The 25807-nt window shown below is 44.7% G+C and overlaps 1 protein-coding gene across 3 annotated transcripts in view; it reads left to right on the top strand.

Moving 5' to 3' along the window:
- The first annotated feature begins 318 nt into the window (after positions 1-318).
- Positions 319-25807, top strand: part of CBLB (Cbl proto-oncogene B) — a 116161-nt gene continuing 90672 nt past the window's right edge. Inside the window, exons 1-3 of one of the 3 annotated variants that reach the window (XM_068168427.1) lie at positions 319-482; positions 1441-1599; positions 13307-13557. In XM_068168427.1, coding sequence (XP_068024528.1) covers positions 1453-1599; positions 13307-13557 — 398 coding nt within the window. In that variant the 5' untranslated portion in view covers positions 319-482; positions 1441-1452. Of the gene's footprint in view, positions 483-1214; positions 1281-1440; positions 1600-13306; positions 13558-25807 lie in introns of those variants that run through there. The other 2 variants (XM_068168426.1, XM_068168425.1) reach the window with 2 other exon arrangements.

Here is a 25807-nt window from a genome sequence, read left to right on the forward strand (position 1 = left end):
GGGCGGGACCGGAAGCTCCACTTCCCTCCCTCCGAGCTCTACTATTGAGCAGATCTCCTGTCACTCACACAACAGCCAGCCCCCCCGCCCCAGCTCCCGGGCCTTCTCCCAGCCACGGCCCGGCCCCTTTCCTATACCCATGCTCATTTGCTGGTTGAAACGTCAAGCAAACTTTCTCCTGTCATTATTGGTTTTTATGGGTCGGTGATCCCACCTCCTAGGAGGGGTCTGTGATCCTCAGCGTTGCCTCCCTATCCCCCTCCCCTCCCGGCGCGCATGCGCGGTGCTGGCTGTTGTGCCGCTGCGGGGTGGGCATGTTTCGAGCGGAGCAGCAGCCGCCAGAGCGCAGCGGGGAGGGGGTGGGAGGAGTAGCAGCGGGGCCGCTGCTGCCGCCGCCGTCAGCGGGGAGCCAACCTCACTTTCTAGGAGTGAGGGGAGACCAGAGCCTGCCGGGGGCTGCGAGCGGTGCCACAAACAGAGCTGTGCGTGTGCATATATCTGTATCTCTCTTTGCATGTGTCTGTAGGACTCTGTCTCTTTCTCTCTCCACACACCGCGCATATAGCCAGCGAGCGGGCAGGGCGATACGGGTGGTGGGGCAGCAGCTCCCGGTGCTTCCCTGCAGTGCCACAGGGCAGAGTCCTGCGGGTGTGTGGAGCCGCAATCGCGTGTGGCGGCGGCTGGGACCGGGATGCGCTGCGATGTGCCTGCCTGTCGGGGCAGTGAAAGCCGCGGCTCCCGCGGGAGGGAGGGAGGGAGGAGAGGCTCGGCTGACCAAACGCTTCGCCTGCGCTTCGCTCCGGGTTGAGGACGGGGAAAAGTGGTCGCTGCAGTGGGGCTGAGAAGCCTTCCCCCACTGCCGCTCGCTGCTGTTCACGGCGGCGGCTCCTCTCGCTTTTTGGCACAAAGCCGCTCTCGGTGCTAATCCGTACGTATGAGCGCTCCGGGAGCCAGCTCTGTGCTGCCTGCCCCCGCTGCCCGGGCGCTGTTGTGCCCTGCCGGTCCCTGCCTGCCTGCCGCCTAGGCTGCTCTTTTCCTCCTGCTCCTCCTTCCCCCTCCCCTCCTGAGCGGCGCGGCCGCTCCGCGTCTTCCGCTTTTGTTGTCTGGTGACGGGCATGTGCCCGCTGCCCGCCGGCACCCGGGGACCGGCGTGGGTAGGGGGAGTGGGGCGGGGGTTGGTCGGGCCTTCGGGCAGGCTCTTGGGCTGGGATTTCTCTCTCCCGCCTGCTGCTGTTGGCAGTAAATCCGGGATTGCTTCTGCTGGTGTAAACTGGGGCCAGGTGGGTTTGCGCTGTTGGTCATCAACAGTTAAACTTGCTCTTAGACATGCCCTGCTCTTGCCCTTTCCTGCCCGGGGAGAAGGAAGCGTTTCCTCTTTCTGGTAAACAAGATCTTTTGGGAGCACCTTCTGAATCTCAGTTTCTCTGTCGCTGCGGCCAGGTTGACACCCAGATGGCCAATTCCGTCAACGGCCGGAACCCACGCAAGGGACGGATCTTGGGCTTCATTGATGCCATTCAGGATGCTGTGGGGCCCCCCAAACAGGCTGCTGCTGACCGGAGGACTGTGGAGAAGACCTGGAAGCTTATGGACAAAGTGGTGAGTGTTTCTGTGTGGTCATGAATCCATACAATGAAGAATGAACTTGATGATCTTAGAGGTCTTTTCCAACTGAAACAGTTCTATGATTTAAGTAGGTACCCGTGGGGAAACAGGAGCTTCCTGCACCTCTAACTGCTATGTGAGTGTGCCTCGGGAATCATAGAATCATGGAATTGTTTTAATTGGAAAAGACCTCCAAGGAGTCCAACCATCAACCTTACACTGCTGTGGCCATTAAACCATGTCTCAAAATTCCATGTCCACACCTTTGTTGAATACCTCCAGGGATGGTGACTCCACCATCTCCCTGGGCAGCCTGTTCTGATGCCTGACCACTGTGAAGAAATTTTTGCTAATATCCAACCTAAGCAAGAGATGTAAGGGAACTTATGTTTTGGGTTATTTAAGCACCATTTGCCCTTTATTATTTTTCTCTTTATGGCTTCTGGCTGTGTTTTTTTAAACCTTGGTTTGTGGAAGGAAAACAAATGTGTGTGCTTGCCTTAGGCTATTGTTATTTTCAGATCCTTTAAAATGACTCAAACTTGGAGAGCTGTCCTAACGAAAAGCTGCTTAACTTAGACTTGTAGTCACATATCCAGTGTGTTTCGTGTTAGATCACATTGTTAGTGTGCAAACAAGACCTCTGAAAGCATGAGACTTCAGCTCAAACTAATTGTCCTGTGAGACACGCTCGCAACGGCAACTTGGATGTGTTTGTGCTTTTAGGAATGTGCGTGGGGACTGGGAGATGTCACTCTTGTCAGTTTAGTAAACAGATTAGTGTGGCATGCCTAACTTTTGAGTGTGTTCTGCACTTTAATGATTCTTCTACTCTTCATTTTGAAACTAGAAATGCACCGTGCTGAAAACTCAATTTTCCAGGAAGTGGCAGGGATTGGTCGTGATTTTTTAGATCTTCTACTTCCCTGCACCAGCCTGATGCATTTTATTGAGTGTTATAAGAAATGACAGCTGGTATGGTGGTAGAATAGCTAGAAGGGCTCCTTACCAATGATAGGAACAGTCTAATGCCATGGAGAACTGTTGAGGTGATGCAGGCACTCTGCTTTGTGTGTGAAGTGATACTACCACTCCATGAATGGAGATTGGAGTGGGGTGGATTTTGGTCCCTTGTTCCTAGTATCAGGTGGTAGAATGAGAGGAAATGGCATGAAAATGTGCTGGAGGAGGTTTGGGTTGGATGTTAGGAACAAGTTTTTTCCTGCAAGGGTAGTCAGGCCTTGGAACAGGCTGCCCAGGGTGGTGTTCAAGAAATATGTGGGCATGGCACTTTGGGACATGGTTTAATGGCAATGGTGGTGTTAGGTTGATGGTTGGACTTCCATCTTGGAGGGCTTTTCCAACCAAACCAATCCTGTAACTCTATGAATTGACTTGGCAGATTGCACATTAATGCAACAATACCATGAAATGCTGCAAAGAATAATCAGCACATGCATAATTTCAACTACCATGCTCTGTATACTCATTCAGATGCTCTTGAAAACTTGGATACTGACAAAGTCAATTTCAAGGAAAACACATTAGTAAATTACAGAGGCAATGCAGGAGCTTCCTCTTCAGACTGCTGGGGGTGAGGATTACTCCCTGTCAGCCTTGGGTCTGTGTGGCAAGAGGTTTAGGACTTTTTAACTCAGTGATTCCTCATAAATTATGTAGTTGTTTGCTTTCCCTTTGGCACTTGCAAAATGCAGATGTTTAAGATTTCCTAAAGTTCATGAGTAGTTCTGCTGACATGATGGTGATTGCTTCATGTAGTCCATGTTGACAAGAGGTAATTTCAAAGTATGTGATTGAGTCCTTATATGCATTCCTTTTTCCATCCTAACTTCTGATGGTGATTAAAAACTTAAAACCTAGCCCTGATGGAAATTGTTTTCCTCCCAAAAGACTATGTTGACATTTCCCTTTTAATGGTCAAGATGCTGTGAACAGTGAGTATCTTATAATGCAACATGCAAATACAAATACTTGGAAGCACTTTTCTTCAGCAGAGGGAAGTTTTTGGGGTGGAAACCATGAATCTGGTTTGTTGCTGAAACCACGTGCATGGCTTCATTTCTGCCTCTGTCAGACCATTTACAAAGCTATATGGAATCAAAAAGGCTGGAAAAGACCTCTAAGATCATCAAAAACAACCTTCTTCCCAACACCTCCATGACCACGAGACCATGTCCTGAAATGCTGCATCTGCTTGTTTCTTGAACACCTCCAGGGATGGTGACTCTACCACCTTCCTGGGCAGCCTATTCCAACAATGCCTGATCATGTTTTCTGTAATGAAATTCTTCCTAATATCCAACCTAAACCTTCTCTGGCACAACTTGAGGCCATTAGCCCTTGTCCTGTCATTAGTTACTTGGGAGAAGAGGCCAACGCTGGCCTGACTCCAACCTCCTTACAGGTAGCTTGAGAAAGCAAAAAGGTTTCCTCTCAGAAGAGGAAGAAGAAGAGGAGGCTCTTCTTCAGGCTAAACAATCCCAGCTCCCTCAGCCTTACAGTAAAAGTCACTCACAAGGCTGGGTATTTTTTCATTTTACTGGCTAAGTGTCCTCAATTTGGATCTTTAATGTATCCTCTTTAAGCTGCCCTCAGTTAATCAAGTTTTATTTCCAAATTCTATTAAAGTATACCAGACAGGATGATGTCATAGTGTCAGAATGCTGTAGCTTGCTGCTTTTGAGTTTTTAAGCATTTGGTATTTAGAGTGAAAGGATGTGTTTGAGCAAATTTAATATGTTGGCAAACAAATCTGAGTCTCAGCCTTATGTGGCAGTAGGCACCGGAAGGTCATTTTCTCCTCTGCCTAGATCAAAAGCAGGGATTAAAATCAGAAATAGAAACCTCCTCGATTGACTGCTATTTCAGATCTCATTTCTGGAGTGTTTCCTGATTTCTGTGCTGGGTCACTGATCAAATTAATACCTAGTGAAGATGGTAGACTCTGCTAAGTCAGTGGGGTGCCACCCATGCTAAGATTGAGGCCTACTTTGCTTGTTGTAATAACTGTCATTTTTGTTGCTGCTTCTTTAACTACAGTAGCTGTGATAACCATCTTTTTGCTGCAGTCAGGTAGCTAAAGTTTTTTTTCTCCCATTCTAAAGATGCTAGGCAGAGGGAGAATGGAAACAGAGCAAAGCTGTTGTGTTGAGCAGAAGATGAAGGAAAAAGAGTAGTCTTAAAAACTAGGAGCAGGGCTTAGTAATTCCTGGTTTACCTTTCTGTCTGTCTTAAAATTGCTATTCTTTACCTTCCCTTCATTTCATCCTGTAGCTTCCCCTTTGGCAGATCAGATTTTCTGTAGCAAGTGTTTATTTTCAACAACAAGGCATTAACCACCACTACAAATACTCTATAAGAATGAGGCCAGGAGAGTTGCTTCATGGTGTACATAAAAGTTCTGGCTACTAAGGTACCATGCAAACACCTTTCTGTAGCATTAGGTGTTGTTGTATGGACACCCTTCCTCCTACAATTAGTTGCATGTTATGCTTTGGAATTGTTCAGGTTTTATGGTCATGTTTGTTTTCCATGGGCTGATGCTTCAGCTGTTGGAAAAGGCAGAGGGTTGTAGTTCACAGGGTCACAGCATGTCAGGGGTTGGAAGGGGGCTCTGGAGATCTTCTGTTGCCAATTTGGAAAGCAAAAACCAACTACAAATACAAAGGTTTTGGAAGAGGTTTTTAGCAGGACAGAAGGTTGGGATAGTACTTCTGGATAGAGCCCTCTTTGGAAAAGTTACTGCAAGCAGCATAGCTCCAGGGAATGATGATAAGAAATAATCTTGTGAGTAATCAGTGGATGTGAATTGTTTGCTATCTTTACCTCTTATATTTGCATCTTCCTTTTAATACCTCATCCTCTGAGATCTGCACTTTGTGAGGGTTACTGGTAGGTGGTTTGGGTTTTTAATATGAATGTTAGCATAGTGTCCAGTTTCCCTGCTGCTTTTCTCATGGGTGAGCAGTAGCTTTACCATTAAAACCCCAAAATGCTTGGTTTAATTTCTTTGCAATGCAAAGGATGATATTCCTTTTATGGCATGGATTGCTAGCCCTGCTTTCCAGTGCACTGTGTAAGCAAGCTGACCATCTAGCTGACCTTTTAGCAAGCAAATCACTGTTTTTAAAGCATGAAGTTTGTTAGAAAGGGGTTTAGTACTTTAGGCTGAAGTACTGAAAGTATTTTTGACTTCTAAAATACTTCAGAAAGTATTTTAGAAATAGACTAGAGATATATATATCTAGTAGATACTTTAGGAAGTATTTCAGCAAGTTCACATTGTGTAAGTAAAGTATTGTTCAAAGCAACTCTTTGATCTCTCTTTAAACGACACATAAATGACATGGGCTTTTATTTTTCTATCTTTCTTCCTGAGATTCTGAACCTTATGTGTTTTTTTTTTTTTCACAATCCAGAAGCCAGCCATGAATTATTGTTAGGGGATAATGGTTATCTTGGGAAAGAATGGTTACTTTGGGGGAGAAGGCCTATTATGTAAACATGGGAGCAGTTAATTTACTATGCAGGCTGCTTAGAGTTGGCGGTGCTATTGTGCTCTCTTCACTCTTGTTTGTTTCAAGCTGATAAAAATGTGGCACATTCTGAGCAGACTTTAGTTTTGAAACAAGATTATTTCAGTGACTTTCAATCACTTTTCTTACGCCCTGGGTCTGGAAATTATTCTGTTTTCTACCGGGATTATTAGCCATGCTGTCTCAACTGGGTGCTCCGTCGTGACCTAGCCACTTGTTGACTCTTGAGTGTGTAAATGGGGCTGGCAGTTTGATTAGCTATTTTATAATTACCTAAGAGCAAATGAGAGTGTGTCTCCATAGCTCATACTGTTGACTTAGTGAATAAAAGCCAGATTACTTCTGTAACACACTAATGGGGTTTTCTTGAAATTGACATTTTTCAGTATCCAAGTTTCCAGCAGCATCTGTATGAGTATGTAGATCAGGGAGTTAAAGTTACACGTGTGTTGGTTATTCTTTGCAGCATTTTATGGTATTGTCACTTTAATGTGCAACCTACCAAGTCAGCTCCTAGCATCATAGAATTGTTTTGCCTGGAAAAGACCTACAAGATTGAGTCCAGCCATCAACCCCAAACCACCGTGGCCATTAAATTATGTCCCAAAGTGCCATGTTCACATGTGTCTCAAACACCTCCAGGGATGGTGACTCTACTACCTCCCTGGGTAAAACTGTTCCAGTGTCTGATAGAATTATATGCTAGCCTTTCACAAAGGATCTGGAAGAAATCGTCTGTCAATCATAACCATGGTATTATTCAGTGCCTTACCTGGCCCAGCTCTGGAAACCCCAACACAAGAAGGACATGGATTTGTTGGAGAGGATCTAGAGGGGGGCTGCAAAGATGATCAGAGGGCTGGAGCACCTTTCCTATGAGGACAGGATGAGAGACTTAGAGTTCAGGCTGGAAAAGGGAAAGCTCCAGGGAGACCATATAGCAGCATTTCAGTGTCTGAAGGGGGCCTACAGGAAGGCTGGGGAGGGACTGTTTAGAGGGGCTTGGGGTGATAGGGTGAGGGGCAGTGGGTTGAAACTGGAGCAGGGTAGATTGATGTTGGACATTAGGAGGAAGCTGTTCACAATGAGAGTGGTGAAATACTGGAACAGCATGCTCAGAGATGTGGTTGAGGCCCTGTCCCTGGAGATGTTCAAGATCAGACTTGATGTGACCCTGGGCAGTCTGATCTAATGGGAGGTATCCCCGCTCACTCCAGGGGGCTTGGACAAGATGACCTTTGAGGGTCTCTTCCAACCTGTGTGGGTCAGTGGTCAAAGTTGATAGGGAGTTTGATGTCCTGCGTATATTTTTTTGTGGAAAAAGAGTTAGTTGAGATTCCATCCATTTTCCTGAGGAGCAAGCACCCTCCTGATTTAAGCTTTTCAGAATTCATTGTTGGTAGCACTGTCTGGTGTCGCTTTCTGGATAACTGTGGTAACTTGCTGCAGATCTACCATTCTGCTGCCTGTGGTGTGTCAGACTTGACTTTGGCTTTCTTGACTTGTTCAAAAGACAGTTTTAAAGTGTGTCTTTGAAAGTGTGTGGGCACTGGTGCTCTGATTGTTCTCATCCAGTCACTGCAGCTGGAAACTCTGTTTCACAGATGTTGTACTCATTAGATACTTACTCTTTTTTAGTTGTGTTACTTTCTTTGTATTGTCTTTGATTAGTGTTATGTGTTTAAACAGATTGTATTAGGGCTGCTATGCTTTGCTTGAACACAAGTTACTCTGTCAAGTGAGTCCAGGGCTTTCATTCAACTTTGTTTGCTTTAAAATGTGACTGGAAGATGCAGTTTTCTGTAGGAAATGTATCTCCTAAATAGAATAGCTATCATTTATTCTTCTCTCAATGCTATGAAATAATGCCTTGTAATTTAAGTCAAAGATCCTCAATTTAAGTCAAATATATGATGATGAAAAAATTCTTTATTGTGAGGGTAGTGAGACACTGCAACAGGTTGCCCTGGGAGGTTGTGGATGCCCCCTCCCTGGATGGTGGACAGATTGGACAGGTCCTTGAGCAATTTAAGTCAAAATGTATGATATTTGACTTAAGTCAAAGATCTTTGACTTTAATTATATCCTCCAGTACCTGAAGGGGGCCTATAAGAAAGCTGGGAGGGACTTTTTACAAGAGCTTGTAGTGATAGAATGAGGGGAATGATTTGAAGCTGGAAGAGGGGAGATTTAGACTGGATATTAGGAAGAAAGCCTTGACCATGAGAATGGTGAGATGCTGGGACAGCAGGTTGCCTGGGAAGGGGTTGTACATACCCCCCTCCCTGAAGTTGTTCATGGTCAGTTGTTCATGGCATGGTGCCTTGAACAGGCAGGGGGATTGGAAATAGTTGATCTTGAAGGTCTTTTCCAACCCAACACATTCTGTGATTCTGTGATCTTAATTATATGTGTAGTGGCAGCCCAAAGAGCCAACCACATCCTGGGATGCTTCCAAAGAAATGGGGCCAGAAGTTCAAGGCAGGTAGTTTTGTGCTTCCACTCTGCTCTAGTGAGACCTCATCTCTGGAGCCCCAACACAAGAAGGGCATGGATCTGTAGGAGATGATCCAGAGGAGGGCCACAAAGATGATCAGACGTCTGGAGCACCTCTCCTATGAGGACAGACTGAGGGAGTTGGATCTGTTCAGCCTGGAGAAGAGAAGGCTCTGGGGAGAGCTTAGAGTGGCCTTCCAGTACCTGACAGGGGCTACATGAAATTATATGAGTAGTGGTATTTATTTTTTGGGGAGAGTGGGCTGTTGGGAAGGAAAGGTTGAGTTTAATCCTCAGACACTAGACCCTAATCTTGTCTGGAAGTTCCTGAGTTAACCGTTTCAAAATCTGGTTCTGGTAGGCTAGAGTAATGCCTTAGTTCCTTCACCATCAGAATGGCTCTCTCTTGTTTTTATAGTTTGGGAGTAAATACTTAAATTTACCCTGAGTGAGTGAGTCAGTGAAAGGAGCTTAGCTTTGTCTTGGTTCACGTCAATGGGAGGCATTTCTTAACTAACTTGCTGACCCACTGCTTTTCTTTTTTTAGACCGAATGCATGCTAAATATATACATACATGCTCACTTCCAGTCATAATGATGCACACATCACCCAGTGATATGATTCATGCCTGCCCTGAAAGCGTCGGTGAGGGCTGCTTTGTGAGGTGCCATAGGCAGGTCTGTGTTTTGGGTTGGGGTTTTTCTTTGCTTTGGTTTGAGTTGTTTTGAAGAGAGGTACGCGCGCCCTTCGGGCTGCGTTGGTCTGGCTTTTGCGTCAGCAGATGTCATTTCTTACTGCTTGCTTTTAATTGTGAACTGCTGTGGTATGTGTCAGGACATCCTGACTCTGGAAACCATATGGTTTACCAGCCATCTCTTTGTAAACTTACTTCCTTTGGACTGAAACCTTGTGTACTCTGTAATAAAAGAGAAGAAAGCCTTGTGCTACTTGACTGGATCACTGACAGAGAAATCGATAGGGTTTCTGCGGCAAATTGAGTTGTACTGTAGGGGAGTATTTTGTATTAATTTGTTAAAGGCTTCTTTTGGAGTTGATGCTGCATTTATAAATTCATGGTTATCTGCTTTCCTAGAGAATAGAATTAACCAGGTTGGAAAAGACCTTTGAGATCATAGAGTCCAGCCTATCATCCAACACCATCTAATCAACTAAACCATGGCACCAAGCACCCCATCCAGTCGCTTCCTAAACACCTCCAGTGATGGTGACTCCACCACCTCCCTGGGCAGCACATTCCAATGGCCAATCACTCTCTCTATGAAGAACTTCTTCCTAACATCCAGCCTAAATTTCCCCTGGCACAGCTTGAGATGTGTCCTCTTGTTCTGGTATACGTGAAGGGAGACTATAGGAAAGCTGGAGAGGCCCTTCTAGTAATTGTGTCTAGCAATAGGACAAGGAGAAATGGTCTTAAGCTGAGAGAGAGTAGGTTTAGACTGGATCTTAGGAAGAAGTTCTTCAGTATGAGGGAGGTGAGACACTGGAACAGGTTTCCCAGAGCAGCTGTGGATGCCCCTTCCATGGAGATGTTCAGGGCCAGGTTGGATGGAGCCTTGAGGAACCAAGTCTCATTGAGAAGCATCCCTGCCTGTGGCAGGGAGGTTGAAGTACATGATCTTCAGGGTCCCTTCCAGTTTAAGCCATTCTATGATCTCTGTACATTTCATCTCTATATTTATTTATTTTACATTTATCTCTCTATTCATCTCTGTAAAGTCAGTGGAAGCTGAAACCATGATGACCACAGGATCCTGTTTTGATGTGTGTATGTTAGTGTACTGGACCAAAGGAAGTTTTCTAGAACATCTGAAAGAGAAACAAAATCTTCTTTAGAACTAGGTGTTCTTTTTGTATAGATAAATGGACTGTTGAAAGTACATGAGCCAGCATAAACAATTTCCTTTTCCTAGGTGTTGCAGTATCTCTAATATATATATGAATACACTTAAGTTCTACTTGTTGACACATCTGCATGAATAGATATCAGAGAATTAGTTCTTTGTTCATCACATTTAATTGAGGAATAGAATAGAATAAACCAGGTTGGAAGAGACCTTCAAGATCCTCGTGTCCAACCTATCATCCAACACCACCTAATTAACTAACCCATGCAACCAAGCACCCTGTCAAGTCTCCTCCTGAACACCTCCAGTGATGTCAATTCCACCAGCTCCCCAGGCAGCCCATTCCAATGGGCAATCACTCTCTGTGTAAAACTTCCTCCTGACCTCCAGCCTGAACCTCCCCTGGCACAGCCTGAGACTGTGTCCTCTTGTTCTGGTGCTGGCTGCCTGAGAGAAGAGCCCAACCTCTGCCTGTCTACAACCTCCCTTCAGGTAGTTGTAGAGAGCAAGAAGGTCACCCCTGAGTCTCCTCCAGGCTAAGCAACCCCAGCTCCCTCAGCCTCTCCTCACAGGGCTGTGTTCCAAGCCCCTCACCAACTTTGTTGCTCTTCTCTGGACACACTCCAGCAAGTCAACCTCCTTCCTAAACTGAGGGGCCCAGAACCGGACACAGGACTCAAGATGTGGCCTAACCAGTGCAGTGTACAGGGGCAGAATGACCTCCCTGCTCCTGCTGGCCACACTGTTCCTGATGCAGGCCAGGATGCCATTGGCCCTCCTGGCCACCTGGGCACACTGCAAGGAGACAGAAGCAATTCAAAATGACTGCAGCCTTATTTGCTTGAGGTCTGCTCTCATTGCTGACTTCTTTCTCCCTGAATAAATTTTTCTCTTTTTAGTTGTTTTTTTTTCCCCTCTTTGTGCATGTTGCTCCAAACAGTTGCAATGGCCTAATCAATGATATTGATTTGTGTCATCTGTGGTTGCTTTTGGGAAGAACATCAATCTTGTTTCAAGTTTTCCCTAAATCAGAAATTGCAGAGAACAAAAGTTCAGATGAAAAATAACCTTCTCTTTTATTTATTTATTCCCCCCCCCCCAACACACACACACACACACAAAGGTTTTCACTTTTGTCTTTGAGATTCCAGTTTTTCCAGTGCTTCTGCAACAATACCTTTGTGTGTGATGCTGTATGGATGATTTTCAGATCTGTCTCCACATGGGTCGTGACATGTTTCTGAGATCTCCTTACATTTTTCTGTCAGCTTAAGTTTGTCATAATGAAAATGTTTTATCCTGGTGGGTTGTCTAGCCTGGAGAGCAGGAGGCTCAGGGGAGACCTCACTGTTCTCTACAACACCCTGAAAGGAGCTGGCAGTGAGGTGGAGGTTGGTCTCTTCTCCCTGTTATGAGGTGATAGAACAAGAGGGAATGGCCTGAAATTGTACCAGGGGAGGTTTAGGTTGGGTATTAGGAAAAATTTCTGTCCTGCCAGAGTGGTCAGGTATTGGAAGAGGCTGCCCAGGGAGGTGGTGGAGTCATGGTTCCTGAAGGTGTTCCAGAAACATAGGGACATGGCACTTTGGGACCTGGTTTACTGGCCGTGGTGGTGGTAGGCTGGTGGTTGGACTCAATCGTAGAGGTGGTTTTAAGCTGAAACAATGCTGTGATTCTCTGATCTCCTACATAAATCACTTCTGTTAGTCCTTTTCTTGGCCTTCTAGGGTGACACCATCATCCTGCCTTCACTCAGGCAACTCTTTTACTTGAACTACTCTTTTAAAAATGGAGTGAATCTTTCAGATCAATCCATTCACCTGACTCTCTTGTCCGAGCTTTGCTGTTTTGTATATCAGTAAGTTCAGCTTTGCTTTCCTGACCTTGAAAGAATGTCATCATAACCAACCTTTCTTCTTTGGGAATACTGCTACAGGCATCTCCTAACCCATGACTTGCACTGTGTTGTCCTTTTCTTTGTCCTGATAACCATCTCTTTATCACTTGAAGTATAAACAAGTTGTTTTCAGTTTCCAAGTCTCTCTGCAGTTATAGATTGCAGTTCCAGCCCAAAACTACTGCTCTTGGCATTAATTCCATTCTGTATTTTCATGTTATGCTCCCTAGCACATTGTAGGGGGGCAAAGACATTCTTTCTTTAAACACAAAAGCCCAAACTATGTAAGTAGGTTTGTTGGGTTTTTTAGATGTGACAGGATTCAGTTAAATTTTACATCCTTTGACTTTAGAGGAGAGGCTGAGGGAGCTGGGATTGTTTAGCCTGGACAAGAGGAGGCTCAGGGGAGACCTTATTGCTCTCTACAACTACCTGAAGGGAGGTTGTAGCCAGGTGGGGGTTGGTCTCTTCTCTCAAGCAACCAGCACCAGAACAAGAGGACACAGTCTCAAGCTGTGCCAAGGGAAGTTTAGGCTGGAGGTGAGGAGAAAGTTCTTCCCAGAGAGAGTTGTTAGCCATTGGAATGTGCTGCCCAGGGAGGTGGTGGAGTCACCATCCCTGGAGGTGATCAAAAAGGGATTGGACGTGGCACTTGGTGCCATGGTTTAGTCATGAGCTCTGTGGTGACAGGTTGGACTTGATCATCTTTGAGGTCTCTTCCAACCTTGGTGATTCTGTGATAAATCAGGATTTAAGTCTTTGTGCTTGGAGGTTAGGGAAGTATGTTTGTGTCTATAGACTTGAAGATTTCAGACCACCAGGTTTTGCCCCAGTGTGTTTTTTGGGTTTTACATTTTCTTTCTTTCTTTTTTGTTCTTGCTTGTAGGTAAGATTGTGCCAAAACCCAAAGCTGCAACTCAAAAATAGCCCACCTTACATACTTGACATTCTACCTGACACTTATCAACACTTGAGACTGATCCTGGGCAAATATGATGACAGCCAGAAACTTGCACAGCTCAGTGAGAACGAGTACTTCAAAATCTACATTGACAGCCTCATGAAAAAATCCAAACGGGCTATCAGGCTCTTCAAGGAAGGAAAAGAGAGAATGTATGAGGAACAATCACAGGATAGGTAAGTGAAATGTTTAAGTAGTAAGTGGATTGTCTGGCCTGTCTGCATTCTTGGCATTGTTTGTCTGCAGCCCATTGTGTTCTGACATTTTTAATTATTTAAAGGGCAGAAGTATTTATTGTTTGAATTCATTGACCCTGCAGATCAGGGCAGTAATTGGCTGCATTTGTTCCACTGCCTGCTCAGGACTGGCAGACCTGCCATATGAGGAAGGGTTGAGAGAGCTGGGTTTGTTCAGCCTTGAGAAGAGAAGGCTTAGGGGAGACCTTATTACCATGGACCAAGGGTGGCTACCAGGATGATGAAGACTCCCTCTTTACAAGTAGTTGCATGGAAAATACAAGGGGTGATGGAAACAAGTTACTCCTGGGGAGATTAGAATATTAGAATAAACCAAACCAGGTTGGAAGAGACCTTCAAGATCATCGTGTCCAACCCATCAACCAATCCAAGATTCCCACTGGACTCCAGAAGAAAATGTTTCCTCATGAGAACAGTTAGAGATTGGAATCATCTCCCAAGTGAAGCAGTGGATTCTTCTACACTGGACAGTTTGAAGACTCATTTCAACTTTACTGTTGCCTAGAAAGGTTGGAGCAGATGATCACAGTATCACTAAGGTTGGAAGACACCTCGAGGATCATTGAGTCCAACCTGTTACCACAGACATCATGACTAGACCATGGCACCAAGTGCCACGTCCAATGTCCTCTTGAACACCTCCAGGGATGGTGACTCCACCACCTCCCTGGGCAGCACATTCCAATGACTGACTCTCTTGGTGAAGAACTTTCTCCTCACCTCCAGCCTAAACTTCCCCTGGCACAGCTTGTGACTGTGTCCCCTTGTTCTGGTGCTGGTTGCCTGGGAGAAGAGACCAACCCCTCCCTGGCTACAACCTCCTTTCAGGTAGTTGTAGAGGGCAATGAGGTCACCCCTGAGCTTTCTCTTCTCCAGGCCAAACAATCTGAGCTCCCTCAGCCTCTCCTCATAGGGCTTGTGCTCAAGGCCTCTCACCAGCCTCGTTGCCCTTCTCTGGATCCTTGAGGTCCATTCCAACCTGGCATTCTATGAGTTCTGTGATTATCTGTGACTCTGTGACCTTTAAAACCCAGTGCCTTCCCTTCATAAAACGTTCATTTCATTGTCATTACTTATTCACAGAGCTTTACAAGATGTAGTTTTCCCTCTGGCAGAGAGAAAGAGCCTGGTACTCGGATTGAGCTTGACCTCCCTACCTCGCATCCTAAAAGTGTAGGAACCACGGTGGGCATTGACTTAAAGCTTTCACAAGTGATGAAATGGAGCAAAACAGCATTCCCATTTTTGAGGGCTGTTAGCAGAAGGTGATGATAGTGATGGTAGTGTTAGTTGGATGCCGAGAAGCCTTTTCAAGAGTCAGTTAATTCTTCTGATTTGCAGTGATTTGGTTTTAATAATAGGGATTTCATGCCCTCTTTGTGGTCAGTAAGGAAGGGTTTCATATTTGAATTACTTCATATTTTAATGGGAATATTTTCAGGACCTCATATTTTGATTTCTTTGCATTTTGTGTGCAAAACCTGGAGTTTTGTTTTGGGAAGGGCTACAGCAGTGTTGTGGCAATTACTTTGCTCTGTGTGATAGGTCTTTAAATCTGTTGGAAAACAAACCCCACGTGGCTGGTTTCAGTCTCCCCTTTTTAAAGGAGATAATAGGGAATAAGAGGTAGAGAGGGAGTGAATGGAGGGTTGAATCCCTGCTGCTCTGTCTGCATCTGAGCTCAGAGGGTTGCAGTATAGTTTCACAGCTGGGGAAAGTGTTGGTAGAAGCAGGGAAATGTCTACATTCTTGTAAATGTCACTGCTGTTATGTTTGATTTATACATATGCTGCTTGCTAATTTTTAGCAATGATGCTAGCTGTTCAGTCTCCTGTGTTTGATAGGGTGTCTCAAGTTTGGCTGGGTGTAGAAGGAGTTTATTTTTAAGCATGGAAAAAACAATCCAGCTTTTAATAGACTCGGAGCTGTTTGCCCAAAGGAGCAAAATACGCTGAACTCTCGCAGTTATGATTCAGGATCTTGATGAGCGTTTGTTGTGCTGTTTGTGAGCATGTGAAGGAACGTTTTTCACTGCAGATGCATTCTTCCCAGAACCCCTGGAGCAATTTTATCATCACTCAGCCTGTAGGTTTCTTTTTTAATTATATTTTTCTCTTTTTAATATCCCATTTGCTGTACGTGCAGAAATCTTTGTGTTGCAAAAGGAAGAGGAACTCTTTATGGGGAGGGAAATCTGACAACATAAATGCTGGCATTATGTAAACAGGTTTTATTTGGGTGTATGAAATCCAGGTTTACTTCTGGTTTTGCTTACAGTTAGCAATAAATTGAAGCCAGTTTCAGTGTAGTTTTTTTCAGACAGTGTCTGCTGTGTGCTCTCAAACACTGTCTTAGGAGCTGTATCTAGTTGCTAGAGCTGCTTGCTTCTTTCCGGTTACCCACTTCATTTGCTGCATGAGGGCAAGAGTGATGATACAAGGGTGGCTGTTGTGAAGCAAATAGTTTTTGAAGGAGATGTAGTTTAGCATATTTACTTGGGCCATTTTTTTGTGAGATGATTGGAGAGATTTTCAAAGCTAGTAATAGAGTGCATAGCATTAAAATAGCTACTTCAGGCTCTCTAAATTGTACTTCAGCACGTGAAAACTATATTGTTTTGCCTGACTGATTCATAGAATGGGTTGGGTTGGAAAGGATCTTAAAGGTCATCTAGTTCCAACCCCACTGCCGTGGGCAGGGACACCTCCCACTAGAGCAGGTTGCTCAAAGTCCCATCCAACCTGGCCTTGAACACCTCCAGGGAGGGGGCATCCCTGACCTCCCTGGGCAACCTGTTCCAGCATCTTGTTGCCCTTACTGTGAAGAATTTCTTTCTACTATCCAGTCTAAATTGACCTGATGGGAGTTTGAAGTGTGAGGAAAGGAGTACAACAGAAATGTTTCTCCTGTACAAACCATATTTTGACTTTGTTTAAGCATAAAAAACCCCAAACAAAACAAAAAGCGTGACATTGTTGCAGCAGTTTTGTGCCTCATACCATTTTGCCTTAAATTCTACATCATTTTTACTTCAGTGAAATCATTCTCTCTTTCATAGATTTAAAGAATCATAGAATGGTTTGGGCTATAAAGGATCATGGAATTCCAACCTCCCTGCCATGGGCATGGACACCTGCCACTAGACCAAGTTGCTCAAGGCATCATCCAACCTTGCCTTGAACACCTCTGGAGAAGGGCCATCCACAGCTTCCCTGGGCAATCTGTTCCAGAGTCTCATCACCCTCACTGTAAAGAATTTCTTCTTAATATGCAGTCTGAATCTACCCTCTTCCAGCTTAAATCCATTGCCCCTCAACCTCTCATTACAAGCCCTTATAAAAAGTCTCTTCCCAGCTTCCTTATAGAGCCTTTTCACATCCTTCTCCTACTGCTGATAGTTGATTGTCCTAACTTGAAGTTGATTAAAGATATATTTTTGCTGAGCCCCTATGACTGTTGCTCTGCAGTGCTTCAACTTAATCATATTAGTTCTTGGGAAGTTAGTAAAAGAAGCTGTTAATATTTTTAGCCTCTTTTGCTTCCAAATATACCTGCATTAACTGGAGTCTGTTATTAATGTTATAATGCAAATGTAGGAGTGATCATTTAAATAAGTGCTTTTGAAGATGTTTTTTTTGAAGTGACTGTCAAGTTCAGGTGGAGTTAGTTTTAAAACAGGCAAACCAAAGGCCTCTCACCTTGACACCCAGGCAGTTTCAGTGGTTTTCAGTTTCACACTTCTGTTTTGTTTTTCTGTTCGTGTCTCTCCGGTTTCCGGATAGAAGGCTATCATGAAAAAGAGACACTGGCTGCAGTTGGAAACATTCTAAATATATCTATTGGATTGCTATATTCTTAACCTCTTGGAATTAGTGAATAATCTTTTAACTTGCATAGTGTCAGTACACTGAGGAGCCAGCATCAATATACGTGTGGTTTTTGGTTTTTATGTTCCTGACAACAATATAATTGTCAGGGAGGGTCTCCTCCCCCTCTGCTCTGCCCTGGTGAGACCACATCTGGAGCCTTGTGTCCAGTTCTGGGCTCCACAGCTCAAAGAGCATCAGGGAACTACTGGAGAGTGCCCCGTGGAGGTTGTGAGGATGACTAAGGGACTGGAACATCTGTCTGATGAGGAAAGGCTGGGAGACCTGGGGCTGCTTAGCCTGGAGCAGAGAAGGCTGAGAGGGGATCTGATCAATGTTGACAAATACCTTGAAGGTAGGTGTCAAGAAGAAGGGGCCAGTCTCTTTTCTCTGGTGGCTTGTGATAGCACAAGGGGCAAAGGGACACAAACTGGAACCCAGGAAGTTCCACCTCAACGTGAGGGAAAACGTCTTTACTGTGAGGGTGCTGGAGCAGGCTGCACAAAGAGGTTATGGAGGCTCCTCTGGAGACATTCAAGACCTGTCTGGATGCATTCCTGTGTAGCCTTCCCTAAGCTTTGGCAGGGGAGTTGGGCTGGATGATCTCCAGTGGTCCCTTTATAGCCTTGCTGTTCTATGATTCTATTAAAATTGCTCTGTTTTGAAGAATCTTTCATGAATTTAGCAGAAGTTAGGAAGTTTCTACCATAGCCATGTAGCTTGTTCCTGTTTCCAGGCAGAGGAGATTTTGTTGACTGAGAAAAGGATATTTTTTTAGCCTTGTCCTTCACTAGGTTTTTTTTTTTAGGAAAAGAAGGTGCCTTACTCTGCTTGAAAGGCTTCTGGAGTGTTGACTCATGGCTTGAACTCTGTGCTGTCCCTAGCAAAAAGAGGATGCTTTCACTATAGAACTCAGGGTAATTGGGAATGGAACTTGTCTACAGTAAATATCCCTTGATACAGGAGTTTCTCCTCCTGAGAAAAAAGGAGCACAGGACTGGCTGGCTGGAGTTGCGTAGGAGAAGGGAATGTAACAAGACTACAGGCTGGGGTCAGAGTGGCTAGAGAGCAGCCAGGCAGAGAGGGACCTGGGGGTGCTGGTTGATGGTAGGCTTAACATGAGCCTGCAGTGTGCCCAGGCAGCCAAGAGGGCCAATGGCATCCTGGCCTGCATCAAGAACAGTGTGGCCAGCAGGAGCAGGGAGGTCATTGTGCCCCTGTACACTGCACTGGTTAGGCCACACCTCGAGTACTGTGTCCAGTTCTGGGCCCCTCAGTTTAGGAAGGAGGTTGACTTGCTGGAACGAGTCCAGAGAAGGGCAACAAAGTTGGTGAGGGGTTTGGAACACAGCCCTGTGAGGAGAGGCTGAGGGAGCTGGGGTTGCTTAGCCTGGAGAAGAGGAGACTCAGGGGTGACCTTGTCACTCTCTACAACTACCTGAAGGGAGGTTGTAGACAGGCTGATGATGGTCTCTTCTCCCAGGCACCCAGTACCAGAACAAGAGGACACAGTCTCAGGCTGCGCCAGGGGAGGTTCAGGTTGGATGTTAGGAAGAAGTTCTATACAGAAAGAGTGATTGCCCATTGGAATGGGCTGCCTGGGGAGGTGGTGGAGTCGCCGTCATTGAAGGTGTTCAGAAGGAGACTTGCTGGGGTGCTTGGTGCCATGGGTTAGCTGTTTGGGTGGGTTGGATTGGTTGATGGGTTGGACACGATGATCTTGAAGGTCTCTTCCAACCTGGTTTGGTTTATTCTAATAAAGATTGTATTGGGGGTTTTTTGGAAGCTGTTATGTCATGGTGAGAGTTTGCACCCTGCCCTCCCTGTTCTTAGATTCATAGAGTCATAGAATGGTTTGAGTTGGAAGGGACCTTAAAGATCATCCTAGTTCCACCCCCCCTGCCATGGGCAGGGACACCTTCCATTAGACCATGTTGGTCAAGGCTTCATCTGACCTGGCCTTGAACACCTCCATGGAGGGGGCATCCACGACCTCCCTGGGAAACCTGTTCCAGTGTCTCACCCCCCTCACTGCAAAGCATTTCATTCTAATCTGAAAGTTCCTTAGATACTATGTAAAATCCAATGTGAAGCAAAACCAGCTTTGAGAAACTCTGGTGTGCTTGAAGCACAGGAGTAATTGAGCTCCAGTGCAGATCTGGTGCAGTGCAAGCCATTTGCTATTTTTGGTTCTAGTCTAAATTAAACAAGGAGTGTTACACAAACACCTCTCAGACAAAGAGGTTTTTGTTGCAGAGGGCAGGTGAGAACATGTGGAGGTTAGGAATTGTAGGGCAGTGTTATGACAGCTTGTTCTAACATCAGTGCAAACAGGCTGTGACTGCAGTTGTTGTAAGGCAGTATTTGAGTTTTTAGATGTTTGTGATCACTTTCTCTACATGGGGGAGGGCGTTACCAACTGAAAATGAAGTATTAGTCCTGTTCAGTCAGACTGCAGAGGAAAACAAGCATTTTAAAACCAGAAAGGTAATGATTTTTGAATCTTTATGCTTGATTTAGATCCTTGCTTCCTATTTAGCTGGAGAGGAGAGGGACAGTATCTGCACTTCTTTTGTATTTTACTTTTTACTGTGTTACAAAATCAGGCAGCCTTTACTGTGTTTGTGGGTTGAAGTTTGAGGAGGGTAGATTCAGACTGGGTATTGAAAGGAAATTCTTTATAGTGAGGGTGGTGAGGCTGGAACAGGTTACCTAGGGAGGCTGTGGGTGCCTCCTCCCTGGAGGTGTTTGAGGCCCAGTTGAATGAGGCTTGGAGGAACCTGGTCTAATGGGAGATGTCCCTGCCCACGGCTGGGGGTTGGAACTGGATGATCTTTAAGGTCCCTTCCAACTCAAGCCATTCCATGCATTTATATTAGTGCAAGGTCTGTTTCAAGCATTTTCTTAAAATTAAAGTAGTGTTTAGTTCTTCAAGTCCAGCTGGTTGTGAGGGGAGATGCACACAGTCTGATCTTGGCACTTCATGTAATAATTTATAGCTCTGAGAAGTGTGTGTGATATTGTTGCCAAATGAAGTTGCCATCACTTTTATACCCACTTGGTGCACTTGTGAAAGCTCTCAAAAAGCAGGAAGGTAGGGGAATCAGTTCTGCAGACTTCCCATATGTTCTGCCTTAATTTCCTTTGTGATAAACTCGATGGCAGTTCTACTACAAGGATTACACAATGTGTCTGGTGCAGTGTCCATGCACAGGGAGTTTTCTATGCTGTTTCTTTTTGGCTTTAGAAGGCAATATAGGGTAGCAAAATTTGAGAAGAGGTAGTTTGCTGAAAATTCAGTACTCTTGGTCTGGAAATAACTCTGATTTGGCAGTGGGAATAGGTACCTGTTCCTGTTTTCTACCAGCTCCTTTTCTCACATCCTTCTTGTCTGCAGGGTCTCTGCAGGGAACAGCGGTGCTTGTGCAGGCAGGTCATCATTGCTAACTATAAATAGAACTGTGTTCTTAGGTATGATAAAGTCCAGCTGGTTATCTCAAGACAGCAGCTTTAGGATCTTCTTGAAGAACAGAGAGCATTGACTCCTGAATTTACTGTCTAGAAAGGAATGGTCCTCTAGTGGGCCTGATCCTTCAGTGTTCACTTTCAGATTCATGGTTCAATTTTAGGATTATTTTGTCTTTGCTTCTCTGTCAGAAATATTCTACATTCAGTGTTAAAATATTTGTTTTAGGAGGCCTTCAACACTGGCAGATACTTACCATAGAATGGTTTAGGTTGGAAGGGACCTTAAGGATCATCTAGTTCCAACCGCACCACCATGGCCAGGGACACCAGGTTGCTTGAGGCCCCATCTTGTCTGGCCATGAACACCTCCAGGGAGGGGGCATCCACAGCCTCCATGGGCAACCTGTTCCAGTGTCTCACTGCTCTCACTGTCAAGAATTTTTTTTCTAATATCCAGTCTAAATCTCCCCTCTTCCAGCTTAAATCCATTCCCCTTCATCCTATCACTACAAGTGCTTGTAAAAAGTCCCTCCCTGATTTCTTCAGGTACTGGAAGGCCATTCAAGAGAAAAACAGAAGACCATTCAAAGAGGAACAGAGAAAGCTTTTAGAAGAAAAATGTCCATTTTTTTTATTTTTTAATGAGGTGTAGGTCTAAATATCTCAGCAGATCTCATTTTAATTCCAGGTTATAAAAATAAATGGTTTCCTCTCCCTAATGTTTTGGGACATTGTTTCCCATTAAAAATTAGGAACATGAAAGAAGAAAAATCTGCTTTGCTTTTGGAAAGAAATGAAAAGGAAGTTTGGAATAATCACTTCAAGTGGTACACTTGCTGTTAAGTGAATAGCAGTTCTTTTGCCTCTCTTTGATAATAAAGTAAAGCCAGTTGATAAAAACAGATGTACCGTGCTGATACTCCTTTTAGCCAAAGAATCATTGCTCAAAAATCAGGCTACAAGGCATGTTCTCTAAACCTAGAGCAAGCCATTGGTGTCCTGGGGTGTGTTAAAAGTGTGGCCACAGGGAAGTCAAGAGAAGTTTTCCTTCCCCTCTGCCCTGGTGAGGCTACATCTGGAGTATTGTGTCCAGTTTTAGGCTCTCCAGTACAAGAGGGACTGGGAAGTACTGGAGAGAGTCTCATCATTGAGCCACAAAGATGAGGGGGCTGGAACACGTCTCCTATGAGGAAAGACTGAGAGACCTGGGCCTGTTTAGCATGGAAAAAAGCAGACAGAGAGAGGATCTCATCAATAGCTAAAGGCTTGCTGTCAAGAGGATGGGGCTGGGCTTTTTTCAGTGGATGTTAGTGGTATAACAAGGGGCAATGGGTACAAACTAGAACACAGGAGGCTTCACTTAAACATAAGGAGAACTTCTTTTACTGTGAAGGTGCTGGAACCCTGGACCACACTATCCAAAGAGGTTGTGGAATCTCCTCTGTAGGCTTTCAAAACCTGTCTGGATGCATTCCTGTGTGGTCTGCCTTAGGTGATCCTGCTTGGGCAAAGAGGGTTGGACTTGAAGACCTCTAGAGGTCCCTTCCAACCCCTAACACTGGTTCTGTGATTTGTAATGTAAATGAATAATGCATTATGATTTATTTGTGAAACATTTGTATTGCATGTCATAGAACATTGTGTGTTTTCACCATGGTTTGCTCACATTTTGCATCAGAATTCCACAACTATCCTGTTTTGTAATGAAAGATCTTAACCCTCATCTGTTTGTTACCTGATTCTTTACATTGTTTGAAGGGAAAATCCTTACTGATTTTATGTTACACGTTGCAAAGATCTTGAAACATCAGAAAATAGTTGCACAAGTAGTTTTGTTCATTTCAGTGGTTTTTGGTTCTAAGATTTATGGCTTCACTGTTTTTTTTCTGGGTTGTCCAATGTAAAGGTAGATCTTTAGCTGTTTTCCTTCCTATTGTCATGTAACACAAACCAAAGGGGAAACATAAAAGCAGCAGGTATTTGGAGGATGTGTGGTGAAACATGATAATCAATGGTAACCTAGTGATTGAATAAATTTGGTTTCTCTGGGTGAGGTTGCTGCAGTCTCTGTAAGAGGATCTCCTCTAAGCTGAGTTTCATTTATTATTCCTGAATGGTCAGGCAGCACAGATATAATTTCAGCCATCAAGTAATATTATTTTATCCAGCAAAGCATGAACCCCTCCAAGCCATGAGCAGGCAGTTTCTCCTGGAGAATGCTGTGGGGAAACAGTATCAAAGCCTTTACTAAAGTCCAGATAGACACATCCACTAACCAGGTCACCATCTGATTTTAAACATTAGCCCCAGTTATGCACCTACTTTGCATAATGTGAATACATCTCCTGACAGGGAGGAATGCAGAGTAATAAACTATGGAAGTCTTACCAGTTCCTGATTAACTGCTCTCTCTCCTCCTGATCTCAAACCCAAAGTACTGCACAGTGTCATGTTTAGAGTGATGTTCTCCACTCTTAGTCATATCAAGATTCTGTCAGTAAAGTACTTGGACTATTGCAGGATTGCATTAGACCCTTGGGTGCTGGTGGCAGAAAGGAAAGGATCCATGGGCTTGTTTATAAGTGAGTGAAATGAATGTCTCTTGCAGAACCCCATGAGCTATATCTGGCACCCACTGTTCATTCCCCCCCAAGCCCCAAGTATCTGTTGACTACATCCCTCCCTGGAGGTTTTCAAGGCCAAACTGAATGAGGTCTAGTGGAAGGTGTCCCTGCCAATGCCAGGGGGGTTGGAGCTAGATGATCTTTAAGGTCCCTTCCAACCCAAACCATTCCATGAACGTATGATATCCATACACTCCCTGGCAAACCTGTGACCACTCCCTAGTTTTGTTAGGATTATTCTGTACTAAAATCTAGTTTTGCTTACAGCAAGAATAAAGAAGCATTTTAATAAGCTTAATTTGTTGGGTGTGTGCCAGGCATTAAGGATGTCCTAAAGGCTTATTAGTAATGTCTTCATTTGTCATGGGGGAAAAAAAAAACAACCCCCCCAAACAAAACATACCAAACAAATGAAAACCAAGCACCTTCATTAGCTCTGCATCAGAGATATTTTCACCTCTTTAAAAGGAGAAAGTTCTTTTCTTAGCTATCATTCCTAACACAGGACATTGCAGGCACTGCTGAGTACTGGATATCTTGTAGAAGGAGAACAGAGCAGAGCATCAGCAATCTAGGAGGTTCCTGGAGTGCCCTGATGACTGTTTCCTCCTCTAAGTGGCAAAGGAGCCCACAAAAAAAGGTGCTGTGCTGGACCTTCTTACCAACAAGTCAGGGCTGGTGAGTGATGTGAAACTTAAGGGCAGCCTTGGCTGCAGCAACCACAATATGGTAGAGTTTGAGATCCTCAAGGCATTAAAGAGGGTGCAAAGCAAGCACACTACTCTGGATTTCAGGAGAGCAGGCTCCGTCCTCTTCAGGTGTCTGCAGAGTGTCATGAGATAAAGCCCTGGAGGGAAGGGAGGCCCAAGAAAACTGGCCAAGGACTGTCTCCTCCAAGTCCCGGAGAAGTGCATCCTAAGAGTGAAGAAGGCAGGCAGGAGTTGAAACTAGATGGTCCTCAATGTCCTTTCCAAGCCAAACCATTCTATGAATACTGACTTGTTTAGAAAATGACAACATGAGAAAAACTTTACCTCTTGTGGAGCAGAAAGAATTTACTGCTCTTATAACAAGAGCAGCACTGCAAGACTCTCAAACTGATCAGCTTCTGTTTGCAAACTGTTCCAATGGAAAATGGTTCTTAGCCAACAGACTACTCTGTGAACTCATCTCTGAGTTGATTTTGAGTCATGAATGTCTGTCATGGGAGTTGTGAAATCTGGAGTCACTAATAAAGCATCTCACAACTGAGAACATTTGTTCATTAATTGGTGAGACTTTGGAGGTGTATGTCCAAGAGCAGACCTCTAATCCTCACTCTCCTCTAGACTGAGAGTGTAAAGAGTGAAGAGGAACCATTTCAGATTCTTTTTCCCATCAACATTTTAAACAGTCTAGGGGGCTGCAGAGGGTTAGTTACTCCATACATTTTAAACCTGGAATTGTTATTTAGGCTCTAGCACACTGTTTTATTTTTTGGGGGGGAAGGCTTAGTTTTGACAGAAGGAAAATCAGCAAATTCCTTCAACTCAGAGTTGTAAATTGCAGCAGATATTTACTTAATCACACACACAGAATCACCAAGGTTGGAAGAGACCTCAAAGATCATCAACTCCATCCCCTGATACTCTTTGACTTGTGGGAACTATGTTTCATTTTAAATTATTGTTATTTTATTGTTATTTTATTAATTTTCAACTATGAAAATACAGCAGTGACAAGTTTATTATTAAGATATTAAATAGTTTAGTATCCTGTGAATGCCATACATGCCTAAGAAAGATGTGAGGCCACAAACAGAGCCTGACAAAGTTCCTCTATGTGGTGTTCAAATATCATAGTAGTATCATAGTATCAGTCAGGGTTGGAAGGGACCACAAGGATCACCTAGTTCCAACCCCCCTGCCATGGGCAGGGACACCCCACACTAAATCACACTGGCCAGAGCCTCATCCAGCCTGGTCTTAAACACCTCCAGGGACAGGGCCCCAACCACCTCCCTGGACAACCCATTCCAGGGCTTCACCACTCTCATGGGGAAGAACCTCCTCCTCACCTCCAGCCTGAATCTCCCCACCTCCAGCTTCATTCCATTCCCCTCTAGTCCTATCACTACCTGAGATCCTGAGCAGTCCCTCCCCAGCCTTCCTGTAGCCCACTTCAGATCCTGGAAGGCCACAATGAGGTCACCTGGGAGCCTTCCCTTCTGCA

Source organism: Melanerpes formicivorus, unplaced genomic scaffold (assembly GCF_026170545.1).
Source record: "Melanerpes formicivorus ecotype bairdi unplaced genomic scaffold, bMelFor1.0.p_v2 SCAF_138, whole genome shotgun sequence".
Classification (NCBI taxonomy): domain Eukaryota; kingdom Metazoa; phylum Chordata; class Aves; order Piciformes; family Picidae; genus Melanerpes; species Melanerpes formicivorus.